The 22735-nt window shown below is 40.5% G+C and overlaps 1 protein-coding gene across 4 annotated transcripts in view; it reads left to right on the forward strand.

The window, feature by feature from the left end:
* Nucleotides 1–301: 301 nt before the first annotated feature.
* Nucleotides 302–22735, forward strand: part of UXS1 (UDP-glucuronate decarboxylase 1) — a 34087-nt gene continuing 11653 nt past the window's right edge. The window contains exons 1-10 of one of the 4 annotated variants that reach the window (XM_072135845.1): nucleotides 302–319; nucleotides 7492–7519; nucleotides 9165–9216; nucleotides 11398–11441; nucleotides 14109–14169; nucleotides 15452–15632; nucleotides 18796–18900; nucleotides 19592–19651; nucleotides 19931–20052; nucleotides 22611–22730. In XM_072135845.1, coding sequence (XP_071991946.1) covers nucleotides 7515–7519; nucleotides 9165–9216; nucleotides 11398–11441; nucleotides 14109–14169; nucleotides 15452–15632; nucleotides 18796–18900; nucleotides 19592–19651; nucleotides 19931–20052; nucleotides 22611–22730 — 750 coding nt within the window. In that variant the 5' untranslated portion in view covers nucleotides 302–319; nucleotides 7492–7514. Of the gene's footprint in view, nucleotides 320–2495; nucleotides 2761–7491; nucleotides 7520–9164; nucleotides 9217–11397; nucleotides 11442–14108; nucleotides 14170–15451; nucleotides 15633–18795; nucleotides 18901–19591; nucleotides 19652–19930; nucleotides 20053–22610; nucleotides 22731–22735 lie in introns of those variants that run through there. The other 3 variants (XM_072135842.1, XM_072135843.1, XM_072135844.1) reach the window with 3 other exon arrangements.

The raw sequence follows: 22735 nt of genomic DNA on the forward strand, positions 1-22735 counted from the left end.
TTTCATTGCGCAATTTCGGAAAACGGACAAGAACGCATGCGTTTTCAAAAAACGCATGCGTTTTTTAAAACCGGATGCGTTTTTTAACGCATGCGTTTTTAACGATCTGAAAACGCACTTAGTAAAAACGGCCCAAAAACGCCATGTGTGTCTTCACCCTAAAGAGGACGGAGCAGGAGCCGGGACCCATGAGTTGTGCGTGCAACGCGCTGGCAGGAGAGAGCGGGGCACGGGAGAGACCGCGACCCGCGATATGGGTCGCGGGACCACCATGACAATGCATAAAAACCCATGACAGCATAAAGCATATCCAACAAATGTAAGTTATGAAGTTATTTGGGTGCTATGACTATCTTCGAAGAAAAAAAGGGACCACAATCCAGCATATAAGAAAGAAACCATACCTTGCTTTATTAAGTGTGCATATTCAGCATAAACATCCAGAAGAAAGTCTATGCGTTTCAGGTGGTACAGCCACCCTCATTGTGTCTTGGATATGACTATTTGCCTAAAACGCAGAGCATTTGAAAATGGACCCCAGAGTTACTAGCAAGAATTGCCAGTAAGATGGCGTCTGTGACGTCATCTTACTGGCAAAGTGCCAGCCTATGCAAGTGCATAGGCTGACACTGATAATACTCTGCAATACATGAGTATTGCAGAATATTATCATGAAGAAGCAATCAGAAGATTGCTTCTTCATGTCCCATGGTATAAAAGTGAAAAAGTAAAAAAAAAAGTTATTCAATAAAAAAATAAAGTCATAAATCACTAAAAATGCCCCAAACCCCCAAAACATATAAAGAGACATATAACTCAAAAAAAAAGTCTAAATCATAACACAAACCCCACATATATAGTATCACCGCGTCCGTAACAACCCGTAGAATAAAAGTAAATCATTATTGAACCCCCACGATAAACGCCGTAAAAAAAAAACTGTTATAAACCCTCCAAAAATTATGATTTTTACCTTTTCAATCCCACAAAAAATGATATAAAATGCGACCAAAAAACCATATGTACTCAGACATGATACTGGTGCAAAGTACAACATGTCCCGCAAAAAACAAGCCATCAACCAGCTCCGTAGCCAAAAACGTAACAAAGTTATGCCACTTGGAAGATGGCAATACAAAAATTATAGATTTTTCCCCACATTAGGGTTTTGTTTGACAAATTTAGTAAAACGTAAGAAAATATATTCATGTCTGGTATCCCCGTAATCGTATCAACCCATAGAATAAAGATAACATGACTATTAGGCTATACGGTGAACACCAAAAAAAAAAAAGTAAAAAATCCAGTACAGAATTGATGCTTTTCTACTCCTGCCCTCAAAAAAAGTTCCTAAATTTTCAACAATAGGTGATACCAACCCCAAAATGGTAACAATGGAAAAAGCATCTCATCCCGCAAAAAAAATGCCGTCACATGGCCCCAATAACGAAAAAGCGAAAATTTTATAGCCTTCAAAAGGGGCCAATGAGGAAACTAAATTCCTGGCAGCTGCAGCGCCCTCCTTCCCTTCTGCGCCTCGCTGTGCCCCCATAAAACAAGTAACGGCCACATGTGGGGGGTCTTTGTACTCAGGAGAAATTGCAGAACAAATTGTATGGTGGGTTTTCTCTTTTTATATTTTGGAAATGTGTAAATTTTGGTGCTAAATGAACGTATAAGGGAACAATATGACCATTCTAAATTTCACCTCCATTTTGATTCAATTACTATGAAGATCTCAAGGGGTTAACAATCTTCGTAAAAGCTGTTTCTGATAGCTTGAGGGGTGCAGATTTGAAAATGGGTTGGTTATATAGGGGGTTTTGATGCTAAATATGTAAAATTTCATTCAAAACTGTATTTATCCCCAAAATAGTCAATTCTGAAAATCCGGAAAAGCGATATTCTATTTGCAAGCCGCGTGACGTCAAAATAAATTATCCAGATATTTCAGAAATTATGAAAATGTAAAGTAGACAAATGGGAAATGTTATTCAGCAACTTATTTAGCTGGTAAATCTATCTGCCTGAAAACGTGATGATTTAGAATTTCGAAAATGGCAAATTTTTCAAAAAATTCATCACATTTTCTTTTTTTTGTAAATAAACGCAAAACTTATCTGCCAAAATTTACCACTAAAATGAAGTACAACATGTGGGGAAAAAACAATCTCAGAATCGTTTTGATAAGTAACAGTGTTCAAAAGTTATAACCATATAAAGCGACGCAGGTCAGAATCCAAAAAATGGGGCTGAGCCTTAAGCTGTAAAATGGCTGCGTCCTTAAGGGGTTAAAAGGTTATGCTGGAAGAGAGGGGTATCCTTAATTACCAAAACACAGGTAATCTGCCCCCTGTCGCCTGACTCTGCTACCACAGCTTGGTGTTGCTAGGTAAGCCTATGCATAACACCAGATAACCTTCGATCACGTGATCCGCGAACGTCATACAGAGACGCGCATGCGCACAGCTCTTATTTGCATGGCGTTTTTTCTTCCTGTATTCTGTATATGAAGTGCGGTGGAGTTGTACGCATGCGCGATGTGCTGACCGGGCAGGAACTCACGCTTGTGCCCCTATCCTGGCCTTTATCCCCCTCCTGGGATTTAATTGCAACGCCGGGTTCCATGTCCCCGGCTCCGAGTGCGGAACGTGGTCCGGCCGGTGATGGTGAAAAGCCGAATGCGTCGCTTACTGACTGCTATCAATAGAAGGATGATGAAGCTGCTCATTGCACTCGCCTTGATCGCCTATGTAGCCTGTGAGTGCCCGATCGCCCATTCATTCCTTGCGGAGCAGCCGGGGCAGTATGAGGCTTATTGTAGGCACAGGGGGCTGCTCATGTGTACACATCCTGGAGCCAGTGCCACATCGGCTCCTGTTACATGGCGCTGCCCAGCGGCCCTGGTACCTGGCTGTGCCCTGTGTGGTGCGGAGGGGTAGTGGTGAGCCCCAGTGCAGGGAGGAGCCAGGATGACAGAGGGCACAGTGCAGAGACAGGGTGGTGTACGAGGTCCCGAGCTCTACAGGACAATGTCCCTCTTCTTCATTCACTGGACTGAAGCTGCCATGCTGGAAGTTTTCCACTCTGAAAGGCGCTGTGAGAGATGACAGAGTAGCAGTGCTGATCACTACCTGCATTGTACCAGATGTGTATACAGCTAGTAGGATCAGCACCCATTTATCTCTCCATAGGCTGCACTACCTGCATTGTAACAGATGTATATACAGCTAGTAGGATCAGCACCCACTTATCTCTCCATAGGGTGCACTACCTGCATTGTACCAGATGTGTATACAGCTAGTAGGAACAGCACCCACTTATCTCTCCATAGGGTGCACTACCTGCATTGTACCAGATGTGTATACCGCTAGTAGGATCAGCACCAACTTATCTCTCCATAGGGTGCACTACAGGCATTGTACCAGATGTGTATACAGCTAGTAGGATCAGCACCCACTTATCTCTCCATAGGGTGCACTACCTGCATTGTACCAGATGTGTATACAGCTAGTAGGATCGGCACCCTCTAATAGAATACAATACAATTTTATTATCTCTCCATAAGGTGCACTGTGTACTGCCTGAATTGTACCGCCTGAGGACTTGAACTTCTGAGATGTGTTGCAGTCTATTATACACTATATAATTGATCTATATTATACTTTACACACTTGCACACAACAGGGCCTAAAAGGCTATGGTAAATGGCCCTGGCTCTTTTGATGACCCTCTTGGCACTCTGTGTTCATGTTGTGAAGTGACCAAGAAGCTGCCCTGCTTCTAGCACTGATCTCACAGGTGCACTGACTACACCCTCAAGGTCATCATGCTGAAAATGCTAATTATGGCGCTCCAAGGCTATGGGCACATGTTGCAGTTGAATTCCGTTTAGAAACACAATTCAAGAGCAGCATATTGAAGTTTTTCCCGATCACAGATGCACCTAGACCAGACCTGGCCATTGTATTGCCCGCGTGCCACATTCTGACCTCTAACTATGTCTGACCGGCCCACGTAAGAACATTGCAAAAATTTAGCTCCCCTTCGTTAAATAAGGCGATTAGGTGCTCCAAATTATCGTTGTAATGTTTTATTTATTTAGGTTTTTTTATGTAAGGATAGGTTATATAATGAATATAATGCATATGTATTGGTTAGAACTGGCCCTCAAATGTCTAATGTGGGAAAATAAATTGTCCCCCCCCAATCTAGACCTAACCACTGGCAAGCGGGAACAAGCAATACCTGTTTTGCATTGTTTACCGGAAAAATACAGGGTACTTGATCTAAACACCTCTGCGATTGGGACAATCTCCTTCCTCTCTGCTATTGATTTGCAGTACTTAAAGGGGTATTCCAGGATGAAGCGTGTTTCATATACAAATAGGTCCTCAAAATATGAGCGAATATGTAATTAGTTATTTAAAATTTTGCTCCCCTTAGCAGAAAAATGCTGTAATGAAGAATTAATGCTACTGGCCCTTTAATCAGTCAGTTTATTTTCTCCACGTGGAGCAGACAAGGCACAGAAGATGGCGGCTTGTACACAATCCACATCACATGTCCTGCACCTGCCTGGGCAAGTCATGTGATCACCACTATGTTTGGCTGTAGTTGGTTGGTTGCAGTGCATCCAGTATGGCCAGTATTGTGGTGAGACATCATCTGATGGCAGTTACACACATCATTACTATGGTAACACAGCAGGACAATCTTTCCCATCATCACTGTCAGAACAGGAGGAGTTACTGAGAACTAAAGGATCATGGGACTTGTAGTTTCCAGTGGCGGCCATCTTGGTAATAACTCTGCCTACTTTAGAAACCTCATAACATTTTGTAAATCATAACCTCCATTTTGTGAATTTTAAGTAATGACCTTGTTTTGCTTTATTCATTTATTTATAGCATTATTTGTCTTTGTATCGGACGTTTATATTCCAGAAATACTCCTTTAACGGCCTACCTGGTGGCTGCATATGACATACGATTTTATAACCCCATCATATGGGATTCATGTAAAAACACTGGCTGTATGAGAGGTGTTCACCTAAGAGGGATGCAGTATATTGATAAATGTGTGTTGTAGTGTACACTCTGTGTTTTAATAGTTAAGGTGATTCAGGGGGTGATACTAGTGCCCACAGCAGGTTTCTAGGTTTGGTTTTCTTATTTTCTGACCACTAAAAAAGTATATTTAAAGTTTATGAGTAGAGATGAGCAGACCCGATGTTCGGGTTTTGGCTCTGCAACCCAGACGTAATGCCAGTCCTACAAATTGACAACCTTAGCAACTTGCCATGACCATGATTGGCCAGGGGTGTTCCCCTTACCAATCATAGCCATAGCTAGGGTGTCAATGTGCTGTTTTGGCTATTCAGCTGGCATTATGTCTGGGTCACATGGCCAAAACTTGAATGGGAACATCGGGTCCGCTCATCTCTTATTGTGACTTTAATGGTTAGCAGCTAAGGATTTAAAGGGAAGCTCTACTTTTGTGCACTTTTGTGCAAATGAGGTTGTCTCTGACTTTGTTAGCACGCTCTTAGGATATACCGTTGATGTTTGGAGAAAGTAAAACTAAAACTCTACCCCCCCCCCCCCCCTTCAAAAGAAAAATAAAAAAAATGTGCTAACCTCTTAGAAAACAAAACACCTGAGCAGTCCTAAACATTGGGCTGTTGTGTTCTTTACTCTGCCTCCTGTTTCTGTAGTATGCTGGCGAGTGCTATCATCATGAGTGTCTATTTTTGACCTGGTAAACATTTTGGAGTACTGCACACCTGTTCCATAGCTTTAAATACCGCATGATATCTAATTACACAATTTCTTAAATTCTAAATATGTTTTTTGTAAATGGGTTTGCATTTTTATTCAATATGAGTCATATTTAACTTCAGGTTATGGTGGGGAGCTCTATCCAATTAGATGTAAAGAAGACATGTCAAGTCATGTCAAGAAATAAGAAAACACGAGGCGTTTTTCTGAGCAATATCTGGTACTAGTATAATACTGTACAGATTTGCTAGCATATGTCAACAGTATTATAACTTGCCATTGTGCGTTTATAATTGCCAACTACATTGACTCCGGTACTACTGTGTTGAAGACAAGTGCAAAGATCTCCAAAGACATTCCTTCACCACATTTTACCCCATTAAACTAGCAGCACCCTCAGGTAGGGTATGAAATGTCCTTTTTAGAATTCCCTCTTTTATGTGTAATCTTGCCCAATAACCTAAAAATGAAATGAGAATTGACAGTTGGGTCATATTTTGCCTGATGTGAGTCAAATTTAGAAGCTGCAGGAAGAGTCACTCCAGATACCTCTATCTTCAGTTCTGTGAGGTTGTAAAGGAAAAATGAGAATTTGATTTTGAGCTTACTTTTTATTTTTTGACTTTGGAGGAGTTTTAACAATTAGGGAATTATAGAAAGAATATTTCAAACCCCAACTGAGGTGCTGCTAGATTAACCTCTCAACGTCGTAATAGTATGACGGGGTGAGCCCTCGTCATACAGACGTGGGGTTTGCTGTATATTGCAGCTAACACCTGCAGTCAGTGCTGTCCCCTGATTGCCGTGGAAAATAAGCCCCCCACACAGCTCTTTACACAGAAAAATTAAAAAGTTAGAGATTTTTAAAAGGCGGGAGCAAAAAAAGGCTGCGACTCGAAGGGGTTAATGGGGTAAAATCTGTTGACAGTTATCCTTTAAAGGAAATGTACCAACTATTTAAAGGGAACCTGTCACCAGGAGACTCATTTTTAGCACTCCTCCAGTCCCCACAGAGCATAGTACATACGCTGCCAAAGTGTTTTTGTATTAAAAATAGGTTTTACAGAAAAAAAAAATGTTATATTGTACCTTTCATTAGCATGTGCTGTGTGACTAGGCAGTTGCCAAATGGGAGGGTCTGGAAAGGAGCAGTTCCCTCCAACCTTGGGGAACAGCTACTCCATGTGACCTTTTCAAATATATGAAAACACCCATCACTGGGCTTAGCGACGCCCCTTGCTCCTCTACAGCCAATCCTGAGTGTTGGGAGTTATTCATATATCTGCTCCTTTCCAGACCCTCCCATTAGGCAACTGCCTAGTCACACAGCAGATGCTAATGAAAGGTACAAAATAACATATCTTTTTTTCTGTAAAACCTATTGTTTATACAAAAACACTTTGGCAGCGTATGTACTGGGGGGACTGGGGGAGTGCTAAAAATGGGTCTCCTGGTGACAGGTTCCCTTTAAGGTGATCAGTGGGGTTGTGACTGCTGTAGTCCCCTGCCAATCACAAGAACAGAACCCCCAGTGAATGAAAAGATTACCCAAAAGTTTTTTTTAAAACTCTTTGTGTGACTGCTCTTGTACATGAAATAAAGCTGTTCACCTAGTCATGACTGTGTATAAGATGTACACGCTGAATAATTGTGTTGTATATTTTTACTTCCATTATTTAATTAATTTATTCTTTTCCATCTATCTCTACAGCTGTTTGGGGAAACTTTGTCAACATGAGGTAAGATTATGTCATGCACTGTTAATTAAAACTGTGGGCCTGCAAGCTTTACGTGTTTTAAAGGGGTTGGCCACTTTTCAATAAATCTCTTCCATTAGACATATCTCTGCATGTACCTGTGTCTTTGCCTCCTTTGTGAGCTTCATCCTTTTCATGTCCTCACCATGCTGCCCTCTGCATTTATACACAACTTTCTCTCTTGCTGCTACCATCCTTCCTCTCTGGCAGACAAAGGAAAGGTGGGGAACAGGATGAGTCATAACTGTCCTGCTTCAGCCCCTCCTATTCATCAGAAATGTAAACAAAGAATCTTCAGCAAACAGCACAAAAATATCATGAATGCTGAATCACTTGATGAACTTTCAGCGATTATTATTAAGGCAGTAAAGGCACTTTGGCAACTTGTGTCAAAGAGTGGCCAACGCCAAGATCAAAGCATATGGCATAGGGATAACCCTAGTCCTTCTGCTATTAATATGTTGGTGTGGTTAAACCCCCCAGGGCTTCTACATAACACTGTCTGCAGCTTTGTGTGGTAAAAACCGCGGGCCAACTCCACTTAAGGCTACATGCACAAACACACGTGTGACCGTCATACCATAGCGCTGCTCACCCTGCCCCTCCCCATAGGCATACGGCGTCATGCGCCATATATCCCAAGAAAAGATAGGACATGTACGTGTACATGACGTACTACTCCCGTATGTCGCTGCGCCTATGGTGGATGTATATATGTCCTGTATATACGCCCCCCTATACGGCACTGTGAATGAGGCATAAAAGTGTTGAACTAGAATAGAAAACATGGCATCTTCCAGATACCAGACCTAATCAAGGAAATGCATTAATTGATAAATGGATATGTTTGCTTTGATTTTTCTGCTGTGTGAATTGAGGCCTTGAAGGGAACCTATTTGTGATTTGGTTTTTTTTGTTTGTGGTCCGTTTCTGCACTTGTTGATTTGCATGAGGCCTAAGACGTCAGTCTGATGGCCCCCAAAGCTGCCAGGGAAATGTCACATGATTTAGCGCAATGACTGCATGACAAGATGCTTTTGTGACTTGCCTTCCATAAAATGTATTCTAAAAGCCTTTGGAAAGGTCGTTACTTGATGCTGACAATGTTAGGGGTCAGTTTGGAGTGTAAATCCCACCAGATGGGTTATCCTAATGCAGAAAATGTGGTGTGTGTGTGTGTGTTCAGACACACCACATTTTTCCTAAAGAACCTATCTTGTATTCCCTCTAAAAAAAACATTATGTTGACTTTAGAAACGCAATCCAGGGACAGATGGAATGTGTGCCGTTTTATATAAAAAACGGAATGCAAATACTGTAATATTTGTTTGCCTGAGCATTAGCCACTTAGGAGCAAACTTTGGTGAACATTCATGTGAAGCAATTCTATATCCCTTGCTTTAATGGACAAAGAAATATTTTGTTCTTTATAATAGCAAAAATTATAGTCAAACAATAAAATGTTTTTTTTCTGTACCTCCTAATGCTTGCAATTTTCGACTTGGTTTTCAGCTTCTGTAATAACTTGTATATTGGGAAGCTGTTGTGTATGCAGTAACTTAATATATCTATGTAGCTTCATGCATCCTCGACTATTGTCTCAACCTACCTACTTATTTCTTCTCAGCAGGTCAATCCAGGAGAATGGGGAGCAGAAAATGGAAAATAAAATAGAAGAGGTCTGTAACGTTATTTATTGTACGACGGTTCTGTTTTGTATTGTTATACCAGTTTCACCTTATTTCAGCACTTTTAATTTCTCAGTCTTCAATCACTCATTATTGCCATAGGCATAACTATTTATGCAGGATCTTTCACCAACAACAAGTTGCCTAACTCGTTTAATAGGTGTCGCTTTATTGAATTATACCCAGGCAATTGGTGCTATTTGTTTTGGCTCCCTGCTGTCAGGTTGGCAATCCTGGGCTGTAGCAGCATAGAGCCTTATTCACATACAGGCTACCTAACTAATGTCACCTGAAAACTTTCCATTGAATTGACTCTGGACTATTGACACTATGAGGCTGCTCTTGCGAATACCAATAAAAGGGAATCTGTCAGCAGTTTTCAACATACAAAGCTGCAGACTCTGTAGAGTAATGGCCCTGGAAATTTGTGTATTCATACAATTGTGTGTTGTTAGTAGTAGCAGCAGCACTGTGAAAATGGATTGGTATTCAGAGCACTTTGGTCCACTGGTTGGAGCGTTCAATGTACTGCTGTACAGCCCTTCCCTCTGAGTAACTGCTGTCGTATTCGAACAAAAGCCTTCTACAGCAAGTGTGGGATGTGCAGCAGTACAATCAAGAGATCACACACACCAATGCACCAAAGTGCTACAATCCTGGAATATAAATGCATTTTTTACAGTCTTGCTAACATCTTGCACTAATGTATGCTTACATAGATTTTCAGTGCTGCTTCAACACTTTCTTCAACTGTATATGGCCTAAACCGTCTCTTTAATGCTGTTTACACGGGTGAAATGGCAATCCTTATAATCATGCAGAGAAAAAGAAAATAACAAAACAATATGTTTATTTAAAACAAAAGTTTACCACTTTAATGGTTTAGATGGGGAACAAATCAATACCTCAGGGCATTTTATAATAGATTTGGAATTTGAAGTTCTGCACTAAGATTGACCCTGAAAGAGGATAATCTCATCTTTCTAGGATTGTGTAGGTGCCAGTTGGAAGAGATAGTCACCAATTTGAGATTCGTATTAAAAGAGGAGATTCTAGTTTCAGATTAAAAAAAAGTGAGATTCTAGGTGCCAGGGTTCCAAAGTTTATAACTACTTGAAAACATGTGATCAGCACTATGTTTGGTTCTAGGTGGTTGGTTGCAGTGCATCCAGTATGGCCAGTGTTGTGGTGAGACACCATGTCAGTGAGGCAATGTGCAGTGATGGCAGTTACACATCATTACTGTGGTAACAGAGCAAGACAGTCTGTTACATCATCAATGAGAGCAGAGCATAAGAGGGAGGAGGAGTTACTGAGAACTTAAGGATTATGGGACTTGTAGTTTCCTGTGTTGGCCATCTCAGTGATAACTCCGCCTAATTAAGCCCATAACATTTTGTGAATCAAACAATTTAAGCTCCATTTTGTGACTGACCTTGAGTTTTGTTATATTCATTTATTTGTAGCATCATGGGTGTTTGTATCAGATGTTCATATTCCCATAATACCCCTTTAAGGACAAGCTGTAAGGTGTCTGAAACATTCTAAAAATCCAATTGTCCCTGGACCAAAAAGCATTTTTGTCTGGAGTTACATTTAAAAATATAGTTGTTTCCACTTACAAATTCAACTTAAAGAACCCATTTTGTACTTAAAGGGAAACTGTCAAGAGGGACCTCATTTTCACTGAAGACAGGTTGCAAAAGTTGGGCTTTGGTTTGGATGCATTTCAAAAAACATGTGACTTGTCTGTGCTGCAGACTGCTCAGCTCTCAGCCCCCACCTTTGTGCTCCTATTCAAGTCATGTACAAGTCACTTGGTATATTTTTTAAAATGCATCCAAACCAAAGCCCAACCCCTGGAAATACACAGAAGATTTTGAGAGCCAGTAAGTTATAATACACAATTATATTGTAATGCAAATGCTTATAGAAGGAGAAAGACACATTTGCAATGCAGGTGTGATGGGCTTCTGTAACCTGTCTTTAGTGAAAATGAGGTCCCTGGTGACAGGTTCCTTTTAATCCTAGGACTGTCTACATAGTTCTAGTAATTATAGAGTATTGTCTGACATAGTTGAGTAATGCTTCCAGAGTGGAAGACTTAATATAATAATTTGAAGTCACATGTTTTTGTTAAATTCAATTATTTTTATTTTTTCTATTTTATAGGTAATTGCACCTTTAAGGGAAAAAATTAGAGTTTTAGAAAAAAGGTAAGTTCTAAAGTCACATACAGGGGAGCTTTATCAGTGCTCTACACCAGTTTTCTGGCGTAGAAGCACTAAAATAACTGTAATTTCTTGCAACTACACCACCTCCACACCATGTGTGCATGGCGTGAAGGAGGCATGGCTGCCAGCATTGGGGCATTCGTGCCCTGTGCCTGCGCACTCGCTAATGTCTGCGAACATTCACTGCTGAATGATTGCAGGTTTCTACACAAAACTATGCCCAGAGAATACATAAAGATTCCTAAGCCACCGCCACGGCAGGTGCGTTGGCATTGATCATGCACCGTGCGCACACAGCATCGGCTATGATAAATGTACCCCATAATACTTTGATTAAATGTATGGATGCATGGTTCCATATTTATCTAAAATACTTCACCATATCATTAGACAGCATCTAATTTTACATTACTGATTAGTATACAGTACCAATGCTAATTAGATATTAAAGGGGTTTTCCCACGAACACAAGTTAGGCCCTATTCAGAGGATCGGGCCTAACTTTCTGATCGGTGGGGGTTTCAGTGCTGATTCTGCTCTATGGAAATTGCAGAGTGCCACACTCAACGATCTGCTTCAGCTGCATAGAGATTAATGAAGTAGAATGGTCATGCGCAGCCTATCCTATGGATAGGGCTTACTTATCTATGTGGCAATACCCCTCAAACTCATTTTTTTGCCTTGGCAAACTAGGAATAAACGAATTATATGTATTTCAAAATGTGGCGCTAATCCTCAATACAGAGTCTGGGGAATTTATCATGACTGGTAAAAATCCATTGCCCACCTTCCCACCCCCTTCCCAATGTTGCGTCCAATATACTAAGAGGCTCTGGCCTTTTGGTATACTGGGTGCTTGGGTGTCTTCTATGCCGCTTTCTGCCTGATGTAGAATTCTGCTATAGCCTGTACCAGGATGCATATCCTCGTTCTGGCCCTCTCCGTGCCTCCTCCCCAACTAGTGAGGAGTAGCAGCATAAAAAGTACCTCCAAAAACTTGTGTGTAATGAAGTGTGACTGTTTAATGTCTTGAACACCAACTTTCATGATGCATTCCTCCAATAGATGGAGATGTTCTTGAATACATGGAATAAGGTCTGTTAGGGCTTAGCTAAGATGTTTTAGAGATCAAATTACTTCACAGTAGAGTAAACTCTCTAAAATGCAGTCACCAAAAGTATGGACTGAGGAGATATTTAACTAATAGGTTATGCTGGGTAGTTTTATCTTTTTAAAAAATTAGATATTATATTATAACATACTTAAAGGGCATCTACCACCCGTATGAAGGACTATATACAAATGAGCCTGAGGGGCTCCAGGCTCCATAGGTATTAATGGCCCATTTGCATCCATTCTTTCATCCTGTTGGTAGTTGTCCTTTAAGGCCACTTGCATAGTAAAAAATTTTTTCTCCTATATCCCCATTAACAGGATCTGTTTTACACTTAGTTGTCAATGGCTGTCAATTAGCAGCCACCGGCGTCCGAATGTTTTTTTGCATCATATGCAGGGGCCCCTGGTGCATATATATCTCATATGGGTATATGGGTATTCATTTAATTGTATATATATGGAACATTCATTAATTTCTTTAATTGCATGCTGTTAAAAAATGTTCCTGTGTGAAGAGAATTTCCATAAATGGAGCCTTTTTGTCCCATAGAAACAAGATAGTTGTCCTTGGTTACAACCACACTGCACTCTTCGAGCAGTGGCCGCACATGCACTATTGACCACTGACCACTTTCTATTCAGCCATCATTACCACAGTGTGGCTGAGTGACATGAAGTAACTATTGGATATTTCATATGCAAAAATAGTGTTTCTTTGTGCAATCCCTCCAGCTGCAGTGGTTGTATCTAAGGACAACAATCTCATTTCTAAGTGACAACATGGCAACATTTATGGGAATTTATCTACACACAGGACCATAACATTTTTTTTTTTTTTTTTGAAACTGCAAGCCATTTCTTGTCAGTTCCCATAAATGTAGTGCTGGTGTGTAGATCCCAGCAGTGTTATAGTGCTGCAGGTCTCGCAACTATCCTGTTTGAGAGCAATAGGTTTAGAAGATTATTATGGGTTATAAAGTGTGAAGCATCACCTTTGGTGAACTCTCCCTTATGTAGTATGACATTTAAAAGCAAAAAGTCAATTGATTTTTAATTTTTTTTTCCCCTCTCCTCTTGAAGAATTTTCTAGTGTACCAAATTAAAAAATTACACAAATGTTGGCTGACATTTCTCATTCAAACTACTGTAGGGGTGGTGCCTGGAGGAATGCTCCTTAGTTTTTTGGCAACAAGGGGCTCCATCTAGTATGGACCCATTCCCACAACTTCTTGGGGGACGGGTCGCGCAATTTGCGGGCGGCTGCTCTGCTTTTGATGTTGAGGGGATGGGGTTAGGGGCACTCACCCTCATCTCTGCTGCACCCGGCCACATGTTTGTCTGGGTTATGGACCCAGGTGAGATCATGTATGTGTGCAAAGGTCCCTGTTTACCATCAGTTGTAATTATTTATGAATATAAAAAAGATTAACCATGCAACATATTCACGTAGCATCCTATAGTTCACTGCTGAAGAGATTTTCCAGCACTCTTATATTTTGAATGTAATCATACAATTTCCATTTTTGATTGCAGCTTTACACAAAAATACCCACCTGTGAAATTCCTGTCGGAGAAAGACAGGAAGAGAATTTTGGTAAGTTTGTTGCTGATGTACATTAAAAGTTTGGTCATGGGAAAAAAGTTAATGCTTTTACTGCCTGAGACTTCTACATACAGATTAATAGTTAATAAAAGAATAATGTAAACGGCCTTAAAATGAACTTGTCTCCAGGATTGTGATTTTTATCTGATGACAGGTTCCAGTAGCCTGTGCTATGTGGATTTAAAAATACCTTTGTCAGCATTCTGCATCATTTCGGTAGTTTTATACAGCAAAAGTTTAATTTGAATTTAACCGCCTCCTTGCCAGCAGCGTCTGGTGTTTCCCTTATGAGGGACATCTGCAGTCTGTGTGTGCCTGTGCCAGTCTCCTCCACACTCATCCAACTCCCCCACCCCTCCCAACTTCCCATCATGTGCATTGAGCAGGCATAGGAGGGAGGGGGATGGTGAGGAGGAGGCACAAGGAGACTCAGGCTGCAGTATATTGGTATAAGCAAATAAATCCTTAAAAAAACACAAACCCCTTAAAAGGAAGAGTTTTGTAAACTACACAATCATCTATCTATTCTTAGAATGTTATAGAAAAGGAAGAGCTGAGCAGGTTGGTGTAGTTTATTGGAAAAAAAAATTAAATGGGGTTTATTTGCCACGGCTGCTGCGGCAGAACACTGGCGTAGAAGCCCTGATACAATGCTAGCATATCGATATCATATGTGATTGTTTTTACCCTTCACGCCAGCTCCACGCCAGGGGGGACGTGGCCGATGGGACAGTGGGCTGGCATGGGGTGTTCCTGTCTCCGCCCTGGCGCACTCACTGCAGCCAGCGACTTTTTAGACTATAAAGCGTTCTGACAATTTGTATTACCATATAAGCTGGCCCGAGTATAAACTGAGGCATCTATTTTTACCCCAAAAAACTGGGAAACTTGCTGGCTCGAGTATGAGCTTAGGGTGGGAAATGCATTGGTCCTAGCCTCCCTAAGTAATGTTATGCCCGATGCAGCCCTCCCTCAGTAATGATTAATGCAGTTTCAGCGCAGCTGTTGAGCAGACGGAACATTCTATATATTCTATATATTTCTATATAATGCAGGAACTCCCATCCATCGCACTGTGTGCAGTTCGGCACACAAATTGTACTAAAAAGTTTGCTTACACTGTTATATATATGGTATGTGCACTTTTGCACAGGGAAGGCTATCAGTCATTATACCCCACTGGTCTCTTAAGTTGATTATTATTATGCAAATGAAACCTGGTTTTCCTTTGGAATTATACAGCCTTATTTGTCAAATGTATTTTTCTTTGTAGATAACGGGAGGTGCTGGGTTTGTGGGGTCACATCTCACGGACAAGCTTATGATGGATGGTCATGAGGTCACTGTTGTGGACAACTTTTTTACGGGTAGAAAAAGAAATGTCGAGCACTGGATTGGACATGAGAATTTTGAACTCATCAATCATGATGTTGTGGAACCACTTTACATTGAAGGTAAAGGCCTTAGAATATCACAAAAGATCTGTATTAGGCCTCATGCACATGTTCTGGGTATACAGCTTTATTTTGGCCATAAATACAGGACATTTTTTCATCCGTATAAGCAAGTATTGCACTGTTACTGTATAAAATACAGTGGTCTGGCACATGATGGCTGGCTGACAGACCTCCCACTGGTACGGGTCTGCCTGGATACTGCCCATATATATGGCAGCATATGGTGCACAATCTATGCAGCACGTATTTTATATGTTCCCATAAACTTTTATGGGTTGAAAGTAAAATAGGACATGCTCCTTTTTTTTTTTTTTTCCCATATCGCTCACGGTACATACAGTACATCTTACAATACATCTGTTAAGGTGAATGCCCTTATTACCCATTGTCATGAATGGGACCGTATGCTACACGTAAATACAAACGTATGTACAGCTGTTTCCATACGTTCGTGTGCATGAGGCCTTATACTAACTACTGCCACAAGATTTAAAAGGACAGTGAGTGGGGGGGTGGACCTTCAAGGGAGCAGTCATGTGGTCACAAGTGCTTCTGGGCTGTATTGGTGCTAGAGCACCGAAGTCCAGAAGCATGTTGACGTCCACAAAGCACTTTTGCTTCATTTTGATTGGTAAAAGTTAATTTTAGAACTTATCCATCTTATTATAACTTATAATTGCGTTTTAAAAATATACCGGTGTTCTTGTTGCTGGAAGCTATCCAGCATTGTGAATGGCTAATTAAGTCAAAAGTTTGTGGTAGATTTCTTTTAAATAAAATTCATAATAAATAGGCAGGTTGACAGGTTATGTTGTGTATCTACTATGTCTCCATGTGTGAATGGAGCCATTTTTATAATGTACTGTGTATGTGTATTTCTATTTTATATACATTTTTCTCCTTAACATTTTTATAATGTACTGTGTATGTGTATTTCTATTTTATATACATTTTTCTCCTTAACAACCAGCAAGCCATTTCTGAGAGTGAAGTTGCGCCCCCCCCCCCCCTTGTTCAAATAAAATTGGTGTCAAACATTTGTGCTACGTTTGTGCTGGTTTGCAGAAATTTTTGTTTGTGCCGCTATCATTTTTAAGATTTTAATGAATGTTTCCAGAGGTCATCAGAGGTCAACCAGCCCCCCCACATTGCCCAAATCAAACAAAACTGGTGCCGAACAATTCTGCTACATTTGTGCTGGTTTGTGCTGCTCAAATTTTTGTTTGTGCTGCTTTTGTTTCGAATATATGAACAAAAATTTAAAGGTTAAAAGTTCAAACAGCCCCCCCCCCACATTAACCGAATCAAACAAAACTGGTGTCACACATTAGTGCTACGTTTGTGCAGCAAAAGTTTTCTTTGTGCCGCTATCATTTTTTATATATTCATACTTTTTTGCAGAGGTCATCAGAGTTGATTTATTCCAAAATACAATGTGTTTGCTTGCTCCCCCTGGTGATCAAGCCAGGGAAGTGTCACTAGGTTTGTTTTTTACCAGTTCATCCTAAACACCTGAACATACCTTAAAAATGATAGCTGCACAAACGTAGCACAAATGTTTGACACCAGTTTTGTTTGATTCGGTTAATGTGGGGGGGCTGGTTGAACTTTTGAACTTTAATTTTTTGTTCATATATTCAAAACAAAAGCGGCACAAACAAAAATTTGAGCAGCACAAACGTAGCAGAATTGTTTGGCACCAGTTTTGTTTGGTGTGGGCAATGTGGGGGGGCTGGTTGACCTCTGATGACCTCTGGAAACTTTCATTAAAATCTTAAAAACGATAGCAGCACAAATGAAAATTTCTGCTGCACAAACGTAGCACAAACGTTTGACACCAATTTTGCTTGGTTTGCAGAAGGTGGGGGGGGCCAACTTCACTCAGGTTTATGAAAAATCGTAAAAAAAATAAATAAAAAGTTTTAAAAATAAACAAAATTCAAATTGCCCCCCTTTCCCTAGAACTGATATAAATATAAATAAACAGTAAAAATCATAAACATAATGGGTATCACGGTGTCCCAAAATGTCCGATCTATCAAAATATAACAATGGTTATTCAAAACAGCACGTATGCTACAAGTGAAAATGCCACTTATTTGCCATTTGCCAATTATAAAAAGCGGCAAACGGCAACAAAAGTCCCCAAAAAACGACTCCGCAGACAGCTCTGTACACCGAAATATGAAAGTTATTAGCGTCAGAACCGGGTAAAATGAAGATGGTTGTAATTTTTGTAAATGTATGAAAACATTATAAAACCTATAAGAATTTGTATCCCCCAAAGAATAAAGTAGACATGTCATTTGGGGAGCACAGTGAAAGCCATATTCCAAGCCCACAAGAAAATGTTTTTTCACCAATTTCACTGCATTTGGAGTTTTTTTTTCCCCTCTTCCCAGTACACGGATAGAATTACTATGAAGTACAATTTGTTATGCAGAAAGCAAGCCCTCACACAGTTTTTTACATGGAGAAATAAAAAGTTATGGATTTTTGAAGGTGAAAAATGAAAAAGGGCCTGATGGTTAAGGGGTTTATTATTCAACCTCCTACAGGATACTACTTTGGGCTTTAAAGGGGTTGTCCACTTTCAGCAAATATTTGATATTGTTTGTGTAAAGAAAAGTTATACAATTTCCCAATATACTGGTTTCAGCAATTCCTCACAGTTTTCTAGATCTCTGCTTGCTGTTGTGCTATGGAAAGCTTCTATGTTTACTCCAGTGAATAGAAATCTGTCCATGTGATGTGATGGAGGTGCAGGTGCATGAGCCGTTTGTATCAGACAACCCCTATTATTCTCTGTGATAATAGCGGCTCGTGCACCTGCCTGTCCATCACATCGCATGGACAGATTTCTATCAAGCTTTCCATAACCGGACAGCCACAGAGATCTAGAAAACCGTGAGAAACAACCGTGAGACAGCCCCTTTAAGTATTGAATTATATCATCCCTGGCATTGCCTATGGGGGGGGGTCCTGGAGTTTTACCCTACAGAATTCTTTATTAGAGACAGTACCTTGTGCCTGGCTAAATACTTTGTAAAAATCGCTCCATGTGCTACTAAAATAAAATTGATCGCTTCAAAATCATTTAAAATGTTTTCTTAAAAGCTGTATATGACCTTTTTATGTGTTTCTACTTTACCCGCCACAGTGGACCAGATTTATCATTTAGCCTCACCTGCTTCTCCTCCAAATTACATGTATAATCCAATCAAGACTTTGAAAACCAACACAATAGGAACCCTGAACATGTTGGGTAAGTTTTATATAACATGTCCATTTAAATAACTACTCTTTACACCATTTCCACTTCATGGTCTTTGTTGTCACTTTTATAAAGGGAATCCAACGGCTTTGTAATGTATTGGCGTGATAGACCAGCGTATAATAAATCCCCCTCTCCTCCAAATACGTGTATGTGCATGCATGTGTGCAGATTTACTGTCTGTAGGAACTGACCTGACGGAGACTCCTGAAGTGTTAGGTGTCGTGGTGGCAGAGCTTTCGACATACACACCCTGTCCTGTGTGCTGCTCGGCTTCCTACAGAGAGGGAGGTGTGAGCAGCACTGGACCCCTCCTTCTCCAGCCGATTTGTCGCTCACAGTACACATCTGCTCATGTGGGTATGTGCATGGAGCTTCAGATTGTAGAACTTTATTCCTGCGGATGCCACTGTAGAAATCATCATTTGCAACTTAAAAATCGAAGCACCTTTTGCATCAGAAATCGGCTTGTGGCGGTATAACCAATGTGTTAAATCCAGCACGTTCCAAAGGCATTCCTTCCCTTGGCTGACCAGCTGATAATGACCACAAATGGGAGAATTGCTTGCCAAACAATTTATGGTTTGTGTATCTTTAGTGACTTGTAATATAAGGCACTGAATCAATATTTTAGAAACTCAAGATTACCTACTCTTGTTGTTTTATTATTGTGTTCTTCTAGGGTTGGCAAAGCGTGTTGGAGCCCGGCTGCTACTGGCCTCTACTTCAGAGGTCTATGGAGGTAAAGCTGTATTTTGTATTGTATTATCAAATCTATTGCTAGAGGTTTACACTGGAAATGGCTTTCATCATTGTTCCTGTTCCTCATTATCTCTTACCATCATTTTACTTGCTGCAAAGCAGAAGATAAGAGTCACGAAATTCTCTAATGCTTGTGATTAGTATTCTTGACCATTCATTATATTATGTTATCGTTTCTTTCAGTTTAGAGTTATGCTTTATGATGCTTTTCCAGTTGATTTGAGATGAAGTGAGTGAACTCTTTTATTCCCATCATTAGATCCAGAAGTTCACCCTCAAAATGAAGACTACTGGGGACATGTGAATCCTATTGGCCCCCGAGCTTGCTATGATGAGGGGAAGCGGGTAGCGGAGACTATGTGCTATGCTTATATGAAGCAGGTTGGTTATGTTGTGATTCGGTGTAATATATCTTCCTTCTACTCTGCAGTGAACATAATCATTGCAATACATCTATTCTGCGCTGGTACTCTCCCATCAAGATATTGGGTCTGCCTCCATATGCCCCTGACTTTAAGTCTCATTCAGTCCCATATGTTTACTGGGCAGAAAATTAGGGAAAACTCACTATATTAAATGTCCAAATAATTAGCTAAAAATTGTGCACTTTCCACACACATTTTATTTTTTTTCCCTGATTTTGATGTGTCTCAAATGCAGGGGATTTGTTTATGAATTACACCCTGTTACTTATGTCCTTTTTATGGTTAGAAACTCTTACAATACCTCCATAGGAGGACCTCGACAAAAAGAGTTGCAATACTATATCTTTTTTGTTTAAAGGTCTGTACTGCAATATATTTGATTTCACATATGTATCTGCCACTAAAGGGGGTGTTGAAGGGCTTACCCTGTGATTAGTTTTAGGCTGGGTTCACACCTTGTTTTTGCTATCCATTGTGAAGACCCGTCAGGAGGATATCCCACTGCCTATACAGTGGGTCACCTGGGGACCCCTCTTTCCCCCCCTGGGAGGACTGTACATCGGCAGCAGACGGCATTTGGCTGCTGCTGATGAACGGGGTGTTTTCCCAGTGATGTCGCTGTCCTAATATGCACAATGACATTCCCTCCTGCTGAGCGACATATGCGCTCGGTGGGACTGTGGGAAGAGATTCAATACGCTGCTTCCGCTCCCCATAGCGACCTATTATTTCCGCTGCCCCATGTATCACACAGATATAAAATGAAAAGACGTGGCTTGCTAGGTCTTTCTATCCTGCTTTTTTTGGCGTATGGTTTGTCAATGGATATGATAAGCGTATGTCTGGTGCTTCCCTGACGCATACACTTGGCGTATACAAAAAATGTAATGTGAACCCAGCCTTATCTGCAAACGATCAATGACTGGAGAGAGCGACAAAGTACTACAGTACCCTGTTTCATGTTGCTGGCTCCGGTTTCCTCCCGTGCTCCAAAACATACTGGTAGGTTGATTAGATTGTGAGCGCAATTGGGGACTGATTTGTCAAGTTCTTTGAAGCGCTGCATAATCTGTGTGCGCTATATAAATAAAGAATAATTATTATTATCCCCCAGGAGACTTGGACTTGAGAGAATATTGTGTTCTCTCCCCAAGTAGTCAGAAAAGCCTTATAAGTTGTAATATTTTTCTAAGTGACTTAGCCCACCTCATGCTGCTCCCAATCCTATTGGACACTTTCTGCCTGTCACAGAGGTCTGCAATAGGATCTTTAGTGCTTTTTGCAAAAACATGTTGAGTTTTTCCCCCATTTGAGATCTGTCTATTTTACTTTGAACTTCAGTAGCAGAGGGCTCCAGATCACATCTGTGTGAGACTTCCGTTTTGCAGTTTCCATTAATAATGGCCCCACGTTTGTTCATTGCTGTAGTAATGTTCTCCGTTTTCATTCTTACTCCTTCCGGTAAGGCCATCCGTTATTTGAGCAGATAGTTGGACGTTAACTGCATGGTCTGATTTTAAATGCCAGATTTTCAATACAAACTCTAGTGTCCAAAGCAGGGGAATAAAAAAACAGATGGCTATAAAATAACAAAAAATGAAAAGTTGCTGATAACGGGAAGCAAGGTATCCATTTTTTTTGACTGGATCCGTTATTTGTGTACTTTGCTATTAATGGATCCTACCAGATATCCAAAAGGTCAGTTTTGAATAGTCTCACTGGCTTTAAATACAATACATACATTTTAGAAAGAATGTGAGTGCTCAACTCCTAATGCAGTTATAAAATGGAGATCATTCATCACATCTCCTACCCTCTCATAGATCGTAATGGGAAATTTAAGTTGGTCCTTCTAGTGTCCCAATTTCAAGATCTTTTCTGCCAACGGCCGACTCGCATATGATAGGTAGATAGATAGACAGATAGATATGTATATGGAAGGAACATAGTGCAGGTCACATCAACATAGAAATAAAACTTTTTATTAGGATACTCAAGAGGGCTGTTAAAAGTGCACATTTATTAAAACTGTCTTCCTATGAGATGCCAATGCATTCTTCCAAGTTTTATAATCCAGGTACCCCGGCGGATCCCGGACACATGCGACATAGGCAGTAGACCTTTGGAATTGGGACACTAGAAGGACTATCATAAATATCCATTAAATGGTGGTGAAATGCGATAAACATCTAAACTATCTTCATTTTATAACTGAATTGGGAGTCAAGCACTCACATTCTTTCTAAAGTCTGTCTAATAATTTTTGGAAAAAATTGGAAGTACGCTTTAAAATATAAAATCAAAACACAGGTATTGTTGTAAAATAATTGGCAACTGACGGACTCCATTTTAGTCAAGGGGTTGTTTTGGCCACCATTGCTGTCCATTATTTCACATTACAAGAACTAGAATGGAGAGGCACAATGGGATGTCCAGTGCTAGTGTAAACTTAGCCTTATGTGTCATTTTATTTAATATATTTCTCCTAATCTCATCTGATATTCTTGTTGGCAGGAAGGTGTGGAGGTCAGGGTGGCTCGTATATTTAATACTTTTGGGCCCCGTATGCATATGAACGATGGAAGAGTTGTTAGTAACTTTGTGCTGCAGGCCCTACAAGGAGAGCCTTTAACTGTAAG

Source organism: Engystomops pustulosus, chromosome 2, assembly GCF_040894005.1.
Source record: "Engystomops pustulosus chromosome 2, aEngPut4.maternal, whole genome shotgun sequence".
NCBI classification, from domain to species: Eukaryota; Metazoa; Chordata; class Amphibia; order Anura; family Leptodactylidae; genus Engystomops; species Engystomops pustulosus.